Genomic DNA, 21,623 nt, shown 5'->3' on the forward strand with positions numbered 1-21,623 from the left:
CTAATTTTCATGAATAAGGTTTGTTCCTCTTAAGTAAACAACAGCCATTACGTACAGCCAAGAATCCGTAAGCTTGTGCTGATGGGTTGAACAGTTGAGTGGTTGGAGATCTCAAGCGAGACATCTCTGCTTTGTGAGGCAGTCTCTGAACATGTAGCAATAGCTAATACTCCACTCAAAAGGTCATCCAGTGCAATGGAGAGATAAAAGCTTGGAGAAAAGGTATTTTCATTTTCACTGTAATTATCTGGGCTGCATTGAGAAGTGTTGCCAGCAGGGCAAGGGAGGTGATTCTCCCCCTTTACTCTGCTCTCATCAGACCCCACCTAGAGTACTGTGTGCGGTTCTGGAACCCTCAACACAAGGGCACTGAATGGTTAGAGCCAGTTCAGAGGAGGGCCACAAAGATGTTCAGCGGGCTGGAGCACCTCTCCTGTGAGGACAGGCTAAGAGAGCTGGGCCTCTTCAGCCTGAAGAAGACTTTGTAGTGGCCTTCCATTATCTGAATGGGTCCTACAGGAAGGTTGTGGAGGGATTATTTACAAGGTCTTGTAATGACAGGATGAGGAGTAATGGGTTTAAGTCGCAAGAGGGGTGATTTAAGCTAGATGTTAGGAAGAGGTTCTTTACAGTGAGGGTGGTGAAACACTTGAACAGGTTACCCAGGGAGGTTGTAGATGCTCTTTCCCTGGAGGTGTTCAAGGCCAGATGGATGAGGCCTTGAGGGACCTGTTCTAGTGGGAGGTGTCCCTGCCTATGGTGGGGGGTTGGAACAGAATGATTTTTGAGGTCCCTTCCAACCTAAACCGTTCTATGATTCTTCTGTGCTGTCTCTTCTCAGTGTTTGCTTTTATTGAAGTCAGTTTTACCACAGGACTACAAATTGTATGGAAGTTTTCTCAGTTTGCACACAGACCGCTTAAGACTCATGTCTCAACTGATCTTCAGTTTCAGCTGTTCCGTTACTTAAAAATGTGTGAAGATAGAGGCATGAGAACAGTATTATGATAGCAGAAAAATTCAGTCTCTGGCCACAGAGACCTTGCTAGTGTGCCTCTAAATAAATATATACATTTCCTTTGTGACTTTTGCCATCGCTTTCACTGACACAATCCATTCTCTTTATAGTCATTTAAGTGAAAAATCCAACTCTCTGGTATGTCCACAGTTCGCTTTCTATAATAAATGCGCTGCAGTTCTTAATAGGAAGGCCTCAGGTGCAGGTGGTTTTCAATGAAGCCTGCTCCACTTTGTGATAAGAATCTGTCTTGGGTTCAAATGCAAGTTCCCAAAGACTCTAATAAATTTGATAGACCCAATGACCATTTGTAGAGTGCCCTCCCCTCTTCCCCCTCCTTTTCCCAAAGAAAGGGACTAGATATAGGGAGAGAGAGAGGTAACCACACCCAAATAAATCAATCTCACTCGATCTGGAAGTTAAAAGGAAAAGTTGAACAATAACTTAGAAAAGGTATTTGAGGTAGGGAAGTTTACAAAGGATAGGGAAAGGAAAACAGCAAAATACAAAAAGGGATCAAGTACAACCCGACTGGTGCGGTGGTATGGATCTGCCTCGTGGCTGCCACGTGGTGTGCTGGTATGCAGTGTGTGTGTGTGTGTGTGTGTGTCGAGAGGGAGCGAAGCAAGAGAGAGCTAAAGAGAAAGCCCCTGTCTTTTATAGCCCAGGAAGTGGGGGGAGTGGGCTAAACATCACCTGGAGTGTGGCCCACCCCTGGGGAGGGGCCAAGACCCCTAGGGTCAGGTTCAGGGTTACTCCTCCTGAAGTGTTAACCGTATACAGAATCAAATGCAGCAAACAAAACCTACCTATTCAGTTGCATATATGCATCAGGACCTTGTGTGATGGCAATCTGCATTGTATGCAGCTGTTTTACAATCTTTAAGTGAAATAAGGAAAAAATATTTTTGAAAATGTCATCTTCAAGAGTAGGACTTTTATATACTTCATAAGAGACTCTGGATCTTTCCAGAACATGCAAGAAGCAAAGGGTAATCTGGCAGGCAAAGGAGAATACATGCCTGTGTGCTTAGACATACTAAATATGTAATTCTTTCTTTCTTTTTGAGCTCTTTATTGACCCATATCCTGGCAGTCTGTGCACTACGAATCTTTAAAATACCTTTAGTTCTATAAGCACTGATTGGAAAGACCTTGTTCCTATTTGCCATGACCCAAATATTTAATTTTCTGTTCTTGTTTATAAGTGGACAGTCTTGTTTGTAATAAAATGGGCAGCCATTTAAAAATGGCTGGTTACTCAACTACAGAAACTGAACACATTACTTTGACTCAGACTGGCTTTTCAATATTGCTTTTAAATAACTATTTTTAGTTCCTGGTGTACTCTCTGTGAACAGAAACACAAAATATGACATGTGTAATCATAGAAACAGTGGTGATTCACAGGTGAAATTAGTAAAGTAATTTTTCTTACTGTTAGTGAGAATTTATGATGCATAGCTATATGTCCATGATTTATCACCTCTTACTTCTGCCATATTATTTTGAATACTGAACTCTTTGGAAGTTTATTCTAAACAGGGAAATGTTATGGTGCTTATGTCTGCTTAAGCTTTAAGCTGGGGAAATAAAGGTAATGGTTTGATTACTTTGTGATGGAAATATAATGTGTAGTCAGAAATACTGGAACTGCCTTGTCATGTGTTGCAGCAAATGTTCAGGCTGTAGTTTGTCTGTTGCAGGCACTTTGTGTTGTTCCTTATATTGTTTAGAAATGCTGTTTGTTAGTGCAAGGTGATCTGTATTGTCATGTAATTACCCACCAGAAGTAGTTGATTTCTTGTATCGTTAGCCTTGGAATGAATGCATTATTGCAAATTCAGCTGATATCTAGCTGTTAATGCAGCTTTATGCTTTAAAAATGAGTCTTACATTCCTATATTTTATTGCTTTCAGATACTATGCACTTGTCTGGACATGGGCAATACATTTTCGACTACAGTGTGCAGAGTTGAGCAAAGGTCAGACGTAGTGCAGTCAAGTGCAGTTAAAACTGTTCCTCATAACCTGAAAATGCCATCATTTTAGGAGGCAAGTGGTAGCTAAATTTATCTCTAGATATGTCTGTCAGTGTCCACGAGAAAAGAAAGTGCTTCCCTCTACTACTGCTTGAAGAACAGTCCACTCAGGGCCTGAACTGAGCCTAAGGGGGATTACTTTTTGCTATGGTTTAGACAGAAAGTGTGATAGAAATTTTTAGTACCTAACCTGGAAACACTGGGCAGGCTGCCCAGAGAGGCTGTGGAGTCTCCTCTGGATATTTTTAAGACCCATCCGGATGCATCCCTCTGTGACGTGAGCTAGATTGTACGGTACTGCTCTGGCAGGGGCATTGGATGTGATCTCTTTGGGTCTCTTCCAACCTCTGATATCCTGTGAACCTTGTCTCAAGTATCATTGTACAGTTCAAATGCCTCAAATGAGTTTTTACTGCTTTTATCAGTGCATGCTATTTTTCATTCACTTAATTCTTCTATAAAGAAAGTAAATTTAAAGAAAAGACTACCCCAGAAGAAACTATTCTGGTGTTTGACAACGTCATGCATTCTCAATAAAAACAATGTGTATCAATTTTAACTTCAGAACTGGCTGTTTCTTTGTTATTCCGTGGATCAGATGGCCAAGTCAAGTTTTACATTTCTTGGGTCCTTTGAGGATTCATTGTTGTCAGATTAACTACGTATAAGTATACAACATTCTTTAGAAAATCTTATGTCAAAGTACAGATTGCCAAGTGCGTTGATATTGAGGAAGAAATATACTGTAGCATCATAAATGTTGTTCTGTGTAACATTCTTTTTTTACAAATAATTTCTTTGTCTGCTGTCATCCTGTACAATCTCTGCTTTACAGTGAAGCTTAATAGCATGCTTTCACATGGTGGTTTTCCAGATGAGTATTGATTATTTTGAATTGTATTTCACATGCTGTATGTTGGGTGATAGTGGACAATAAGTCAAAAACATAGCCATGGGAAACTGCTCATATATTGTAATTTTCTGTTCCTCGGCTTCCTGACTCTTAGCTTCTTAGTCTGGGACCACTCAAATGTATTTGTTTTTGTCACTGTTACTTTAAACTTCCATTACTATAATCCAATTTTCAGTTTGAAAATCGTCAGTCTGCTAAAAGAAGTGAGTTGTGGAAGCAATCTAGTAGTTCTTATATTCATTTATCTTTTGTTTTCTGGGGTTGGTTTTTTTTGGGGAGGAGGAGGACAGGCAAGAGTTGTTGTTTTCAAAGCCATTTGCTATAACAAGATTATCTTACTTTCCAAACAGGTGCCTGGAAAATGGATAAGACTTTGAAAAGAATTCATCCAGTTTCTGATCCAGGAGCAACATATTTTCTACAAGTATCATGGGAAAAAGATATAGGCACTGGCTTTGACATAGTACTTAGTGATGGTCAAAGTGCATGGACTGGGACAGGTAATAAAAGAAAGAAAATGACATTATTTAGTTTATTACTGCTCTTTGTTGTTGTTCTTAAACACTTTATAAACTGTGACCCATAACTTATATCAAAAACTTTTTTTCTGACCGTTGCCCCGTCCCAGTGATAGAGGAGATGAGGTTCATTATCTCCTGGGTTGTGTTCAGACATCTTTCAAACCTGGGAAGATTGCATGTCAAACCTAAAATTAATTCATTTAGCATATAGATATGTAGTGTTTTGGTTTATGTCAAGAATGGAGTTTCTTGCAGTGGTACTGAAGTACCACTTGTGTCTGTTGTAGTCATAGAATAAATATGTCACACAAATTTAATTTACAAATTATAGTTCATGAAGCATTTAATTGCAGATTATTTTTAAATGTTTTCCTAAGATCTTAATAATTGAAAGTAGCTATATTTGGTAATCAGGTGAATTGTTGAGGAGATAGGACAAAAAAGTTGGTTTTTTTTTCCAGGACATGAATTATCAGAAGAAGAAAAACAGTCTGTGGGTTTTTTTTTTTCCCACCTCAGAAACCTGAGTAAGAGAATAGGTCTCTTAATATGTTCATGCTTCTCTCATTCATGCCTAGTGAAAGAAGGAAAGATTTGTGTATGCCTTTAGAAATGTGTCAAATACTTGATCAAAAGCCTATCTTTCAGTGGCAAAAATATTTCAAATGGAGGAGAGAATATTTTTACAGCATATTGTAGGCAAAACTATTTTCCTGATTCTGTTTCTGAAGTATGACAACAGATGGACATGTGGTGCTTTTCTTTTCCCTGCCCAGTGGACCTTGTTTATCTACATTTCCTAAGACAAGGTTTCAAACTAGCCTGAGGTGGAGTGTGTGTGTGTGAATCTATGAATACATAGATATATATGTATGGGTAGACAAACTATGTAGATGTATGCATATATAGTTCTCGTGTATGAAAGAATCATACACTAATGTGCCTTTTTTGTTTTTTCTTTCAGGTCTATGAAACAAGACTAACTTAAATTATGTCTACTAAAATATGTCTCTTAAATTTGTTCTATATTCCTTTCAAAATGTCAAACTCACTATTGATTAGGAGTTCCTGTACTATATGGACGTATATGCATATACACCCTGGAGGTGTTTTAGGCCAGTCAGACGAGGCTTTGAGTGACCTGTTGTAGTGTGAGGTGTCCCTACCTACGGCAGTGTCGTGGAGGGGATTACTCTATTCCTCCCCTGTTAGGGGGAGGTGAAAAATTAATTTGAGGCGGTTTTGATTTTTTATAAAATTCTTTATTAAAATTAATATTTACAAATTTATACCACCCCCAACCACTATGAAATCAGGTTCTTATGCAAGTTTATGAAAATAGCTTGGGATATATATTTACAGGGATTGATTATTAAATAGAAATATCAAATTATTAACAATTGTTGACAGAGAGAAAGATTTCTTAGGCTTAATGCCTCTTAACAACTCTAGTGTTTGCCCAGCAAGGGCTGAAACTGTGTGTACTCTTCAGGTAGAGGTAACTTATATTACAAAGGAATTGAAGCTTACTTAGGTGCTGCTCTTGAGTATTAATCATTAATCACCCTCCCAGGAATCTGTCTCATTGTGTGCCCAGTACTGGGGTCTTTGCCGCTGGAGTCTGTCCCGGCTTGCAGGGATGATAAAGGTTTTCCGAGTCTCTAGGGTAAAAGTATTTCTCTAACCTTCTCTCCGGGGGTGAAGAGGGCTCTGCCTCAGTGCTGCGGCTTCTGGATGCTATGCATGTCCAGGGATGATCAGCTGGCAGGAATTTCCCGATGCAGGAGAAGGATTTGTCTGTGCAGCTTCTGACATGGTCTCACAGCTAGCAGGCTGTGTTTGCAGGTTTGCAGACAGTCTGAGGGTCTGCTGGGCTCTGGGTCTTTCCAGAGTTACAGGATAGCTGGCAAGCAGTATTCATACCAGGCAAGCAGGGTCTATGCCGTGCTGCAGGGAGACTTAACTCCGTAGATAAATCAAGATAGCTCTAGGCTTAGGCAGGGGGCTCTCGGCTCCCCATATATGTATGGTGCAGGCATGAATGTGCTCTGCTTCTCAAAGGGCTTGCAGATAGCTTGGCTGCGCCTTGAGATCAATGCATGAAGTCTGAGCCTCTGTAATGCTTGCAAGTGAGTAAGGCCTGATCCTGTGTCTAGGCCATGCAAGCAGGGTCAGGGCAGCAGGATGCTGCTGTGGATCAGAGCTGAGTCTAAATGCTCTAAGCTTCTGAATGGTTTGAACCTTTGGACCGTCTGAACGTACTGTCCAAGTGGTGCTGCTGTGCACCCCTCTTTATAGGCTCTGGGGCCAAGATTCGTGGCTCATTGAACATCTAAAATGACCAATCAGGTTGGCAGTAAGCCAAACCTTGCCCCAATAGGCAGTAGAGACATGCCTGGACCTCCCAATAGGGGATTACCTGCCCGGACCTCAGGGGCACACGGGCTGGGCGTGTGTGTGTTACACACTTTGTTTGCTGCCTCATGGGTCCTAGCAGAAGAACATGTCCGGGCATGCAGAGGCATAGAAAAGCCTCAGTTTTGGGGCTGCTGCTCCTCCACCACAGGCAGGGGGTTGGAACTGGATGATATTTGAGGTCTCTTCCAACTTAAACTGTTCTATGTTTCCATGGTGGTTCCTTGTTAATATGAAAAATTGTAGTAGGGAAGGTTTTTATTTCTTCATTTGATGGCAGAAAAGTGAAACCATATATTTTCAAAATAACAAAAAGGATGTCAACATTGATAAATACTTAACTAATTGATCGTGCTAGTTCTTCTCTTTAAAAGCTTTTGTGATAGTTTTTACGTAAGTTTTAAATCCTCACCTCAAAGTTCACGAGAAGCTGAACCTTTAAATTTGTTATTTTTCTAAATGAAAGCTATGTTAATATAACTGGAAGAGTATAGAAAGAACATATAAACATGGTTCTTGTTTTGTTAACTTCCTGCATCTGGCAGAATTGCTGGATGACCATTTCCCAGAACAGAGGACCAGTGAAAGCAAGGATGACTTCATCCTATTACAAGGAAAGAAAGAAACAACAGTTTAGCATAAGCACTGGGTACTCATTCAGAAGACAGCATTTCTGTTTCTTCTGCAAGAATCTGATCAGTTTGTAAGGAATTTTAATTTGCAGTCTTTCTAATCTCTTCATTAGAAGTTGAAGTTCTTGAGCATGATGCTTTCCTATTGCACAAATCTGTAGGTTTATACACTCAGTGTTGGTTTTGATCACTATTACTAAGTTATTGTGTCACATTTGAGACTGCTCAGGTTCTGAATTCAAAACTTGAGAGGAGGGAAAGTAGAGGTCAGAAAACTCTTGCTGTGGGAAATCCCTTTCGGGATTCTCATGCTGTGGGTTATTTTGCTTGGCAACACCTGCCAGGAAGCAAATGAGAGTTGCTGATGGAGCTGTCTTTTAATGGATTTTGTGTGTTTAATGTGATGATGAAAAGTGTTAGGAGTCTTATTTAAAGAAGGGATTTTAAAAAAAAGTAAATCTTGGCGGGGAGAAGAACAACAGAAATATGCAATGTGATCTAATGTATTAACTTGGTATAGGGTTAAAGAACTACCTGTTTATGGATTTGTATGTTTCTGTGATGGTTGGAGAGTTCTGCTAAATTTAGAAGACCTCAACCTCTCTGAGACTGAAAATAGGCTAAATACACCGAAGGTGAAGAATTGAGAAATCCTGAAGTGTGCGAGCATGTAACTATTATTAGTACATGATTATACATTTACCTCTTTGAAGTATTTTTATATGATGGATTGATTTGATACTGCCTGCTTTGCAATAGGAAGCTAACTACTGTGTCAGAAAGAAAATAGGAGAAAAATTGGGAGATTTGAGTAGGCTGAGGTTTGATTGAAATGCTGTTCTATTTCTATCAGTATAATTTCCATATATCTATGGGCTTATGTCTTAGTATGAAACTGTCTTCAAAGGCACTTGTGTAGAGATGAAATAGTAATTACTAATGAGAGTTTAGGTGGGATACCTGTTAAAATCACTTGCAGTTCTGTGAAGAATGTGTTTTGGGGTTTTATTTATTGGATTTTTATGTTGTGTTTTGATGTGTGTATTTGGGATTTTTTTGTCTGTGCTTGGCTGCATTGTGCACTTTTTTTCAAGATGTCAGAAATTAGTACCCTTTTTAATAGCTTTCTCAAATGATGAGGAAATGCTAGTAAGAGTAAGCAGAAGTAAATAACAATTCAGACCAATTTTAATCAGAATATTGGTGAGGCAAAATTAAACATTTCTGCTAATTAGGTAAGCAATCTGTAATACTGTATTAGTAGGCTGTACATCAAATACTAAATTGCACTGCATGCATTCTATCTTTAATTTGAGGTGTTGGCTTGTATCTGTTTCAGGGTTGTAACTCAGAAATCTGGAAAACCGGGTCAAGAATGTGTATCTTTTACCTTATAGTATTTACATTACATGCTTTCAAAGATAAATCGTAATTAAAACATTCCACTTTCATTGTAAGTTTAGCATTATTCAGAATAACTTTAGACAAGCAGAATTGTGGACTAGTAGCAAGAAACCACCTACAGATGGGGAGAAACTGACAAAACTGAATTCTTGCAAAACTCATTTTGTTCCTGCTACATTTCCATTAATATCTTGCATGCTGATATATCAAGAAAAGAAGAGTCTCCTAATATTTGCTGGTGTCTTGAAGTGTCTGAGTATGTGTATATAAATATAGATATGCAGGTTCACACACACATGAATATTTATTTCTCTTTCTTCCTGGTAGTATCTGAAGCTGAAATAAGCAGGGAGGCTGCTGACATGGAAATGAATAGAGAAAAGTATGTTGAAGAACTGAAGAAAGCATTGATAGCTGGAGAAGAATCAGCTGGCAAATATAACTTTGCTATTTCAAGAGATGACGAAAGTATGAAATGTCTCTTCTCCTATGAAAGAAATCTGAAAGATGGCTCTGTAAGTACAATTTAATGTTTAGATTTATTAAACTATAAGGACTTTCTGCTATATTTCTGTATTTTATTAGGTTCTTTAAAATCAAACAGACATGTGATAAATATCTCAGATGGAATTAATATCAGATGGTATTCATGTTTTGAACTCTGCCACAGGCCAAACTAGAATCAAGTTTGTTAAAGCTTGTCATCAGTAGAACTATTTCTGTATTGGTCTTTTAAATGCTACTAAGAGTGTTACTAATCTGTTTAAATTTTGGATAGTGTAAGGTTAGGTTGAGGGGTAACAGCTGCAAACTGAAAGAGGGTAGATTTAGATTAGTTAATAAGAAGAAGTTCCTAAATGTGAGTATTCTGAGGTGTTGGAACAGGTTGCCTGGAAAAGCTGTGCATGCCTCTCCCCACTAAGTGTTCAAGGCCAGGTTGGATGGTGCTTTCAGCAACCTGATCTAGTGGAATATATCACTACCCATGGTAGTGTGCTTGGAACTAGATCTTTAGGGTCTCTTCTAACCCAAACCATTGTCTGATTCTGTGATTTATTTTTAGAGCTTTTTTTTTAGCCTACATGTTACAGATGAAATGTTGTAGTAGGCCAGGTATTGTAAACTGTAACTTCTATTTTAATTCCTAACTTCAAGTATGTATCCCTTTTGAAATTCCAGGCCCAAGTATATTTCTGCTTTGCTTGTTTCATCTCTCTCTCTATACTCACCTAAATAAGGAAAAATACTAAAATTTAACCAAGAATATTTTCAAATGCTAAAACATTATTTTTAAGTGAGCTTTTCCATTACTTTATTTAGGAATCTAATTATTGCCTCTTTGGAAATGTATTAAATTACAACTGGGAATGTGATTCCATGTTGGTTTCTTAGCTGTGATGGGAAGGACTTTTTTAAAGGAAAAAATAAGGCAGTGTATCTGTAGATGCTTTTGATTATTTTGGGTTGTGGCTTGGCATTCCAGGTTATCTAGAGAAGAAAATAATTTATGGTAAGTCTCCCTATTTGTACTCTTTTTTTTTTTTTTCAATCTTTCTTTTTTCCCCCCCCCCCCCTTTAAATATTCTCTCAGTGTCTGTCCCAGCTTCAGTTGTGGTAGGGTAGCAGCTGGAGTGACTGACCCCTTATTCATATTAGTGAAATAATTTAGGTTTAAAAAGAACGGATTTAAAATTGTACTGGTTTAGTGCAGGGCACAGTTCTGGAATCACTTTGACATTATTGAGGGGAAAAAAATGTGAGGAGAGAATGAAGATGAGATTGTAGCTAGGGAAAAACTGGAGCGTCTTTGGCCAGATATTTTTCCTGGAGAAGAAAATCGTCGTGCAATTGTATCTGGAAGCAAAGTATCTAGAGATTATCCTACCTGCGTTGTTTTAAAGAGGTACTTCAGACTGCTGGGCCATGCTTTCCTACTCATTTGGTTGATTTTGGCAGGTGTCACCTCTTTAAAAGCTGTCAATCTGACGGGTGATTTACCAAAACAAAGAAACTGCCTCTCTGGGATGTGTGTAGGCGGTGGAAGGGGGAAGTGTTGGTCACAAACCTGATATGAAAGTATGTGTATATTTCATGTATGTGTCTCTCTTAGAGGGTAGAAAGAAAATCTCACTTTAAAGAGAGGTCCATTCAGATTGCCTTATCAGTAGCAGCACATGTGCTTATTGTCTGAATGTTGGCTTTGTTTTGCTAAGTACCGAGTTTCCCCGCAATGGAATTTGGATGCTTAAGAATAATTGATTTTCTTTGTCCAGTATAGGAAATTTCAGTGCAGTTTGACTCTTGACTGAGGTAGCAAAATTAAGGTGATGTCTTCTGGTGTGCATTATCAATATTTATTTCTTTGCTCTTGCTTTATGGTCTCTGGATCCACTTTGTGACACTTCTTGTGATCACACAATTGAGTGCTTTTTGCAAAGGGTCTAAGAGCAGAAGCACTATGTTACAGCATGATTACAAGGTTAAGACCAAACCCAGTAATTTTAAAAATCATGTTTTTCTTATCTGTTTTGCTCATACATTGTAAATACCAGACAGGTGAAATACTTTTGTCAAGGGAAAATATACCTGGGGCCACTTAATATGTGTTTCCATCAGTAAGGGCTTAGGAGAAATTTAATTCATATGAAAACATCTTATATCAATTTAGGGAAATAATAGTCTAGCCAGAGAAATTGAAAATAGAAACTATCCTGATCATCATGCATGTTTTTAGCTTTGGGTGTCAAAAGAATATCTAAGATATGTAATTTCATGTGAAAAGTGAAAATACATAGGTTTTTTTCTTCCTACACTAAACCAATGCCTATCAATACATTTGTCAAAGCCTTTGTCAGAACTACAGATAGCTTTCAAGTGTATAATGTAATATGTTCCAAACCTTTTGCAAATTTTCTTCTTTCTCCAGTGTTAGGTAATGAGAGGAAATAGCCTGAATTTGTTCTAGGGGAGGTTTAGGCTGGATATTAGGGGGAAAAAAAAAGAATCTCTACTGGAAGAATGTTCAGACATGGGAGCAGGCTGCCAGGGAGGTGGTGGAATCTGCACCCCTGGAGATGTACAAAGACGTAAAGACATGATACTTCAAGTTGTTAATGACCATGGTGGTATTAGGTTAATGGTTGGAGTGGATAATTTTAGAGCTCTTTTCCAACCAAAACTCTTCTATCAAATGACAAAAGTTTTTGTATAGTAATCCGTCAGAAATCAGTATTAAAAAATGTGAGGCTTAAACAGCAGTGATTGCAGAGTTAAAGATCAGTATTTCAGTCGTTACTGACTGATGTGAAGTAAAGTTAGAACCCTAATGGTAGCTCTGTCAGCAGTGTTACTTCCTTTCTCTTCACTGCTATTTTCAGCTTGGCAGTTGATGATGATGACATGCTATATGTATATGTAGATTACATAATTTATACACACATGTGAATTTCAGGGCGTTAGTGAATGTGTAAACCTGCAATTCTATTTTCTATGGTCTGTTTTCCTGAGATTTTGAGGTTTTGAAGTCATGTGTTTGTTTACTAGTTTTCCAGTGCTCTGATGGAGAGTATCTGCAGGTTATTTTGGATTAGTGACTGGTAATGGTTGCTTAATGATGATAAAATATTCTAGATACTATATCTTTGTTACTGTGACTTTGCTAAATTGATATTTGAAATACTTTTTACATTCTTTGGAGTTTGCTATAGGTCTCTAAAATAAGTGTCAAAACTGGATGAGTAAAAATAAACTCACATTTTTTTTCTCTCAATAATAACTGTAACAATAGAAACAATGGAGTGACATTAAGCAATGGAAAAAAGTGGAATGTCTAGGAAGTATTTTCTGATGTTAAAATTTGTTTTACTGCGTATGTGTTTGCCAGAGGAAGCAGTGTCATCCCCACTGTATCAGTCACTTGAAAACAAGCTGTGCAAAAGAATGGGAAATGCACTGTAATTAACTGTCTTACATTAGCAGTATGTACCTTGCATAGCTAAGTTTTCTCCATCCCAAAACCCTGTGTATCTCCGTTTGCCTACCCAGTGCAGTGCTTATGTATTGCAATGTCTGTCTTAGCTGAACAGCTTGTATTTACAGAGGCACATAAACAAGTTGAAAACCAGTAGGGTGAAGGATGTCGTTTTCAAGATGCCTCATGAAAATAGGTTTGTCATCCCTCCTTAGATGTCTCTGTACTTTGTTGTGTCTTTTGTAGTCTTGACAGAACATTTGACAGTGATAGGTTTGACAGGTGATTCTCCAATATAGCAATGAAAGCTGACATTGTAAACATCTCATTGAGGTAATCTTACAAACAAGCCCTTAAAGACCAGTTTGGCTTTCCTTTTGTGCTGATTAGTGAAGAATCATTATCTCTTGTTTGCTTAGGGAAGTGAAAAAGTTTAGAGATTGAAAACTTGTCTGTGTTTCCTCAAAATTGCTTCCCGTTCTTTTGTACTGGCTCATTAAGATTGGAATTAGGATGTTTTCCGCAGCCCTGTTTTGAAGACCAAGGAGACCTGCAAAAGTTTAAGGGAGTGTAAGAAGGAAAACTCATGCAGGTGTGAAGTTCCTTTGACGGTTTTTCTATAGTTTTTACTATCACAATAAGTAAACATCAGGGGAGTAATTTACAGCACCTGTGTAACAGTCATTTAGAAAACTACAATCTAAGTCACCCGTTGTTTAATTGGACAGGTAGGTTCCTTCCATGAACCTACCTAGCTAGATGTTAAAAATAAATGCTACTTCTGTGCAGTCTAATAGGATGGAACCAATCCTGTATCTTTTAAAAGTGTTTATCACAATCTATGATAATGAGTATATGTAGGATTTATGTAATTTGTTTGCGTGCTGAAGGGTTTTTTGCATGGATAGAAAACTTCTGCAAGTCACCCTTAATTCGTATCTGACTTAGAGAAGTCTTACATGTGTAATTTGCAGTGTTATAGTTGCATGTAATTTTAAAGTAGTAGAATCATAATCTTGTTCAAGGGAAGTCCATAAGGATTTTAGTACTTTCTAACTTATCTTTTTGAAGTGGTGATCAAAAAAGGATAAAATGCTTCGGAGTTGTAGCAGTACTTGTTCCAGGTGTTATCTTAACGTGATGTAGCTGAGCCTAAAAGAATGATACCTTTAAAATTTCTCATGTGTGTTGTGATTTATCTTCCTTATGACAGGTGGCTTAGCCTTAGGCTGTTCAGCACTCTGCCCTTAGGAAATGTTTTTAGGGTGGGAAGGGCAAAATAGGCTGTTAAGAGTCGCATTAAAATAACAATGGGTTTGGTATACAGTGGGACTTGTGTGTCAAGCCAGCTGCAGCGCGAAATGGGCCACACACACAGAGATCTCAGTAAGGGGCCATTGAGGCTGGGCCAGCTAAGCTGCTGCCACCTAAACAAACACCATCACAGAGTCTGTGATTTAGCGCTTGATCTAAGTAGGTGACCACTTGGAAGTAAATCTTTCCAAGTGCTTCAGCGAGTCACTCCACATATAATAAATAATGGAAATCCGGCAAGGTTGGTTGGTTGTGTGGGTTTTTTTTTGTTTTTTTGTTTTTTTTTTTTTTTTCGTACTGGCAATTACATTGATTAAATAGTCTTTGATAAACAATTACTTGAGTGCTAGCAGTCTTCTTTTTTTGCAGTAATGTGACAGACTGGGTTTTTTTCTTGCCTTTTTCGTAAACTTGGAAACGGGGGATTTGAGCTTAAGAAATTCCACTTTAGTTACAGTAGTGTTGCTAATCAGGCTGATGGAAGAGATGCTGTTATTTGTCTCTTCCATTTCCTCTGACTGCTTTACCTTGGTTGGTTCTGTGAGTTCATTGTGGCTGTACTACAAGTTAAAAATAGTTGAAGAAACTCATGTTAACCAAACCCTTTTCACAGCAGACTGAATGAGTGAAGTAGGATTGGTAGAGCACTTTACACTGTCTAAAGTCTTTTGGTTCAAGGCTTGAAACCACTGAGGACATGTTGTTTAGATAACAGAGGTCATTGAGAGTTCAGGTTGTTTCCCAGACACTTGGACTAACTGCTCAGCTGAAAAGACAGAAAGATGAAATTGTTATGTTTTTGGTCAGTGTAAAAGCAATGACTCTGCTGTATCTTTTATATCTATGTACTTCAGGATTTAAGAGTATATGCTTGAATGATTTTCTTAACTGTTCCTGACTGGGGCTTTTTATTAATGTACCTTGCATAATAAAAGCCTTAACATGTTGTCTCCTATGTAATATCATATCCCTAAGTGCTGCATGATTTTCTTCATCTTGCCTGATGTATATACCTTTATGAGCTTACTGTCTACAATTACTTGAAGGGGCATTGTAGCCAGGTGGGGGGTGGCCTCTTCTCCCAGGCAACCAGCAATAGAACAAGGGTACATAGTCTCAAGTTGTGCCAGGGTAGGTATAGGCTGGATATTAGGAAGAAGTTCTTCACAGAAAGAGTGATTTCCCATTGGAATGGGCTGCCCAGGGAGGTGGTGGAGGCACCATCCCTGGGGGTCTTCAAGAAAAGACTGGATGAGGCACTTAGTGCCATGGTCTAGTTGATTGGTTAGGGCAGGGTGATAGGTTGGACTGGATGATCTTGGAGGTCTCTTCCAACCTGGTTGATTCTATGATTCTATGAGCTCTTCAGGTCTTCACTTCAAATGCAGTGAGTCACTTCTCTGTCAGCCTTCAAGTAAGAAAATGTTTTGTTTGTTTGTTTAAAAACACCCAAAACTGCTTCTCTCCGTCTTGGCAAATATTAATACACACAACAGTTGACCAAAATCCAGGAGAACTGTTGTGCTGTTTGCCTTGTTTAGCTATTTGTGTACACTTGGAGCTCAGAGAGGCAACCATATCCTGGGCAGCATCAAGAGATCAGTAGGTTGAGAGGTGTGATTCTCCCCCTCTACACCACTCTTGTGAGACCTCACCTAGTTGGACCCCTATTACAAGATCTGGACATGCCAGGGCCACGAGGATTATCAGAGGGCTGGAGCACCTCTCCTATGAGGACAGGCTGAGAGAGTCAGGGTTGTTTGGTCTGGAGAAGAAAAGATGCCGAGGAGAACTTATTATGGCCTTCTAGTATCTGAAGGAGGAGTACATGAAAGCTTATGAGAGACTTTTTAGGATGTCAGGTAATGATAGGACTAGGGCAGATGTGGATCCAAGCTAGAAGAGGGTAGATTTAGACATTAAAAAGAAGCTCTTCACCATAAGGGTGGTGGAACACTGGAACGGGCTGCCCAGGGAACTGGTGGCAGCCCCACCCCTGGATGTTTGTAAGGCCAGGCTGGATGTGGCTCTGGGGAATCTGATTTACTGTGATGTGTCTCTGCCCTTGGCAGGTGGTTGGAAGTAGATGATCCTTGAAGTCCCTTCCAACCCTGACAATTCTGTGATTTTTAATTTTTTTTTTCAGCTATATGATTGCTGCTTACAGTAAGGAATGGTTTGAAGAATGACTGGGAGAAGCACATTTAAAATGCTGGTAGTCTATATCTTCAAAATGAAGGGTTGCTGAAAAAAAGCAAACCCAAACACTGTGATGAATAATTGCTCCTTGTATTTCTCTCAACTTGTTGGGATTTATGGATCTCATGGAAATTACCTAATCGAAAAAAATAGTAGTTTGTATATCTTAAGATCTGTTGTAAATACATCTTAACTATAAAGGGCATTTTCTTATTTCATGGCAGCAGTGACAAACTAAATATATTAAAAATAACTGTAAAATGTACTTAAAATAGCAAAATAACAGATATTGGTTTGATTTATGCAAGAAAATTTGTCAATTGTCCTTTCCCTCTCCTAATGTTATTGCTATTAATCTCAATTCCTTCAGATTTTCCCTTTTTGGCCTACCTGCTGTGCATTTCAAATCTCTGTGTAGACATCAGTGCTTACTTCTACTTGTACAGCTGAGTACAAATGCTTTTATTTTAAGAGGAAAATCTTTAAATCATGGCATATTGACAAGTCTTAGTTTCCCAAGAAAAATACAGAGGACAGTAGGTGCTCTGGAAAAGAGATTACTGTGTGTAGGTTTTAAAACTTCACTATAAGGCTGTAGTTCCATATTCTCTGTGAGGATGAACAGTCATAAGCTGGTGAACAGCAAGAAACTCACCTTTGTTTCTCTTTGGAAGCACTTTTACAGCTGCAAAGGGAGCATTAATCTTTCTACCTGGAAAGGCACAGGAAAACGCTCAAGCTCAGGATAAAAATGTGTTGTTAGATTTTATATTCACTAAAATAGAACCCTTAGCAGTATCACATACTGAATGGATATGCTGTAACCCTCAAAGCTCGCAGTTCATTTCACACACAGGTATTTCTATGCGAGTTACTAACAGGAATTGTCTTGAAATGTAAGCAAAAAGCAGATTTGAGTTTTCCATCTTTTTTTTTTTTAAACTGGCACATATGGAAATATCTTTGTGTAATGTGATGCAGAAGTAAAGTAAATGTAGTATCTGCAGTAAGGAAGGTGTTACACTTCCTATTGTCTTCTTTAAGTTATAATGATGTGAAATAGATATATCTTTGCTTGTCACTTACAAAATCACTGTATGAGTAATTCTGACATAAAAGAAAAGCTTTCTTGGACAGTGAAAACAAATTTCTAACTTCATTGCCCAATAGGCAGAGCAAGATCAACTGTTTTGTGGCAAAACAGTATTATTCTAATTTTCCTATCTCATGTTGTAAGTAAGTACAGAATGCTAATTACTACCTGTTGTATATCAGATAGTATGTGGGGCAATTTTGATTTTCATAATGGAGGACAAAGCCTATGAGTCTTTGATTTGAGATTAAAATTTTCTATGTCAAATTCTATATATATTTTAAACTTTTGGTGAGCAAAATACTAATTTAGATTTCTTTTAAAAGATGTTAGTACCACTGGAAAATTCCTTTGAAGATAGGTTTGCTGGTTTTAAATCTTCATCTTGCTTACAAGAGGTAAATAGAGCATACAAGAGTACATTTCTGGATGTTATCGTTCTGTGAAAAAAAAATGTTAGGTGGAAGTTATTTGTCTGTTACATATTTCATTTATTGAAGAGAGAAGAAAAAAGAAGTTTCACTCTGAGATGCTCCTGCAAATAATGTCTGACATTTCTTTTAAAATTTACTCTTAATTGCTTCATTGGATGTAAAATGCAACCATTACTACCTTGGGGTTTTTTTGATTTTCAGGATGCAAACCCTTACCTTTCTGCATTTGTTCCATGGCAAATCTTGTCAGTTTTGGAGTTGTTTTGTGGGTTTTGTTATGTTTTTTAATGATGTTGAGCTACAGATGATGTGCATAATTGAATGCAAGCTGTATTGTAGTTCCGCTCTGTTTGTCTCTATATAAACTGGTAAATGTGAACACTTAGAACTATGTTGCTTAATGTTTAAGCTAAACCAACAATCCTGTTGAACAACTGTGCATATAATGAGACTGTGTCTTCTTTTAATTAAGGCATCTGATTTTTTTTTTTTATAACAATTGAAAATAGAAGTATTTGCTATCATCTTTTACTTTCCTGGGCTGCTGAAGAAGTTAAAACAGTGTAGTCTTGCTACCTGATTTGAGCCATATGCAGATGGAATAATTTTTAAAAGGATATTTCAAATAGGCACATGTAATTAGAATCAAAGATTAGTATTTTTCTCTGTGTGAAAGGAAATTATTGAACCCACCTAAGTGGTGGCTTGCTTCATGTTGTCTGCTAAACATTAAAGTTTTCTGTAAATTCTTGATTCTCCATTGTTCTCCAATCATATTGCTCCCCCCTCCTTGTGTGAGTGTCCCAGTCATCTACAATTTGACAGCAGTTTAAGGTAGATGTGAAGTTTGTTTAATGTAAAGCAACAGTTGGTTTCTGGATCTCGCATTTATCTTCTGAGTGTTGCTCCCAGTAAAATAGCACAGCTGTCTCTTCTGGAGGTCCCTTCCACTGAGATTTTACCATAAGTCTTATGGTGACCATGCTGGAATAAAATCCATGCCTGAAGGTATAGAAGTAAGAACTATCTTTGGTTACTCCCATTCCTGCTCCTCCTAGCACAGAGATGTCTAAGAAACAACTGCTGTGTTTCTAAAAATGTCTCTAATTTTATTTCCTTTTTTGTTTGTGGTTCTTAAAAAATCATAGAATCACAGAATCATATAATCAGCCAGGTTGGAAGAGACCTCCAAGATCATCCAGTCCAACTTATCCCCCAGCCCTATCCAGTCAACCGGACCATGGCACTAAGTGCCTCATCCAGTCTCTTCTTGAACACCTCCAGGGACGGTGCCTCCACCACCTCCCTGGGCAGCCCATTCCAATGCCAATCACTCTCTCTGGGAAGAACTTCTTCCTAATATCCAGCCTATACTTTCCCCAAAACAACTTGAGACTGTGTCCCCTTGTTCTGTTGCTGGTTGCCTGGGAGAAGAGACCAACCCCCACCAGGCTACAACCTCCCTTCAGGTAGTTGTAGACAGCAATGTGTTCCCCCCTGAGCCTCGTCTTCTCCAGGCTAAACAACCCCAGCTCCCTCAGCCTCTCCTCATAGGATTTGTGTTCCAGGACCCTCACCAGCTTTGTTGCCCTTCTCTGGACACGTTCCAGCACCTCAACATCTCTCTTGAATTGAGGGGCCCAGAACTGGACACAGCACTCAAGGTGTGGCCTGACCAGTGCTGAGTACAGGGGAAGAACAACCTCCCTCGTCCTATTGGCCACAGTGTTCCTGATACAGGCCAGGATGCCATTGGCTCTCTTGGACACCTGGGCACACTGCTCCCTCATCTTCAGCCTACTATCTATCAGTACCCCCAGGTCCCTTTCCTCCTGGCTGCTCTCCAGCCACTCTGTCCCCATCCTGTAGTGCTGCTTGGGGTTGTTTTGGCCAAAGTGCAGAACCCTGCACTTGGCCTTGTTAAATCTCATCCCATTGGCCTCTGCCCACCCATCCAGCCTGTCCAGGTCCCTCTGCAAGGCTCTCCTACCTTCCAACAGATCAACACCTGCTCCTAGCTTGGTGTCATCTGCAAACTTACTGATGCTGGACTCAATGCCCTCGTCCAGATCATCAATAAAGATATTGAACAGGACTGGGCCCAACACTGATCCTTGGGGAATACCACTAGTGACTGGCTGCCAACTGGATGTGGCACCATTCACCACCACTCTGTGGGCTCTGCCATCCAGCCAGTTCTTGACCCAACACTGTGTGAATCTGTCCAAGCCACGAGCTGCCAACTTGGCTAGGAGCTTCAAATTTTGCATCCTCTTTTTCCTTGATAGCTGTGTCAAAAATATGTAAAGTTACATAGTAGTTACCACAAATTAAGTCTGAGACCATTCACTATGACTGAGTATCTCAAGTTGTGGAAAATAATTGGAGCAGATACTACTCTTTATCTTCCTGACACTTTGTTCTTTGGTCAGTGGTGGGTCTCTAGGTTTTATGGCACAAATATTACAGGGAGGCACTATCCTACCCAAAACTCCAACTATGGGGCATAAGATGACTGATAGACATCCTTGATGTCTGACTCTTATGAAGGAACGTAAGTCAACTTGTCAGATGATGGAAAGAAGTTGCAAAATATTGCCTCCTTAAACAGTGAAACTAAACTGCGAAGGTCCAGGGAGATTTGAGCTGAAGTTTATTGGTTGGTTTACAAATCTTAATAGAAGATATAATGCTGATACCTGTATTTACCTAGAGGTAAAATAGCAACATCTGGAGGAGGCAACATCTCTGTCCTTTAGTTGCACTGAGCTTGAGGAGACAACAAGATAATCAGTAGATGTGCTGATTGAGATATGAGGTCTTGATATAAAACTGGGACTGGGAGTCATCAGCCTAAAGGAAAGGTAAATCTGAATGTAGATAACATCATCAAGGTTTACGGTACAGGAAAATAAAGATATGAGGCTAAACAAGACTCAGGTATTTTATAAGTGTCCTTGTGAGCTGGCAGTTAAATGCTTGATCCAAAGCAGGAAAAAACCCACAACTGAACTTATTTTGGGTTTAAATTTTGTTGGACAAGCTGATTTCTAAAGCTGACACTACAACAATTTTATTTTTCTTTAACTAACAGTGTTTTAAAATTTGGGGTTGGAAGGTAGTGTATTGCCAGGTTTTACCCATTCTGGTCTAGCTGTGTGGTTTGCCTCAAGTTTGTTAGGCAGCGCTTATATAACATGAATGCAGTGGTTTTGTTCTGGTACGCTGCCAGAGCTGCATGTGTTCGTCAAATGTTGTTTAGTCGTTGAAGCATATTTATGCCATCTGGAAATGCATGTGCTTCCCTTCCTGAACAATGGTCTTTAATCAAGGCCAGTGTTATGGAAAGGATAGAAAGAGTAGTATACATAATCAGTAGGATGCCAAGTTTGTGGAGTTGCATATACATTTTTCCTAGCCCCATGATGATGTACTCAGGGTAACAAGCTTCCAGAGGATACTATGTCTCAGGAAATAGTACCTTTATCCCTGGTCTCTCTTACTTCTGTGTATATTATTCAGAGTCTAAATTGTTTAAAGAGCTTGAGGGTAATAATAACAAATCAAGAGTCATCATGAAGAATTTTAAGCCTATAGGAATTGCTTGCTATCTTTTATTTGTTAGGAAACTCCATTTTCCAGGTCTATCTAAACATCAACATCCAGAA

General features: G+C 38.8%; 1 protein-coding gene across 5 annotated transcripts in view; it reads left to right on the top strand.

Moving 5' to 3' along the window:
* XRCC4 (X-ray repair cross complementing 4) overlaps window positions 1-21,623 on the top strand; it is a 228,933-nt gene that overhangs the window by 15,162 nt on the left and 192,148 nt on the right. For 4 of the 5 annotated variants that reach the window (XM_064140092.1, XM_064140096.1, XM_064140093.1 and 1 more), the window contains exons 2-3: window positions 4,324-4,473; window positions 9,273-9,460. In XM_064140092.1, the coding sequence (XP_063996162.1) occupies window positions 4,335-4,473; window positions 9,273-9,460 (327 nt within the window). In that variant the 5' untranslated portion in view covers window positions 4,324-4,334. Of the gene's footprint in view, window positions 1-2,594; window positions 2,616-4,323; window positions 4,474-9,272; window positions 9,461-21,623 lie in introns of those variants that run through there. The other variant, XM_064140095.1, reaches the window with a different exon arrangement.

The sequence above is a fragment of the Pogoniulus pusillus genome, chromosome Z (genome assembly GCF_015220805.1).
Source record: "Pogoniulus pusillus isolate bPogPus1 chromosome Z, bPogPus1.pri, whole genome shotgun sequence".
Taxonomy (NCBI): Eukaryota; Metazoa; Chordata; class Aves; order Piciformes; family Lybiidae; genus Pogoniulus; species Pogoniulus pusillus.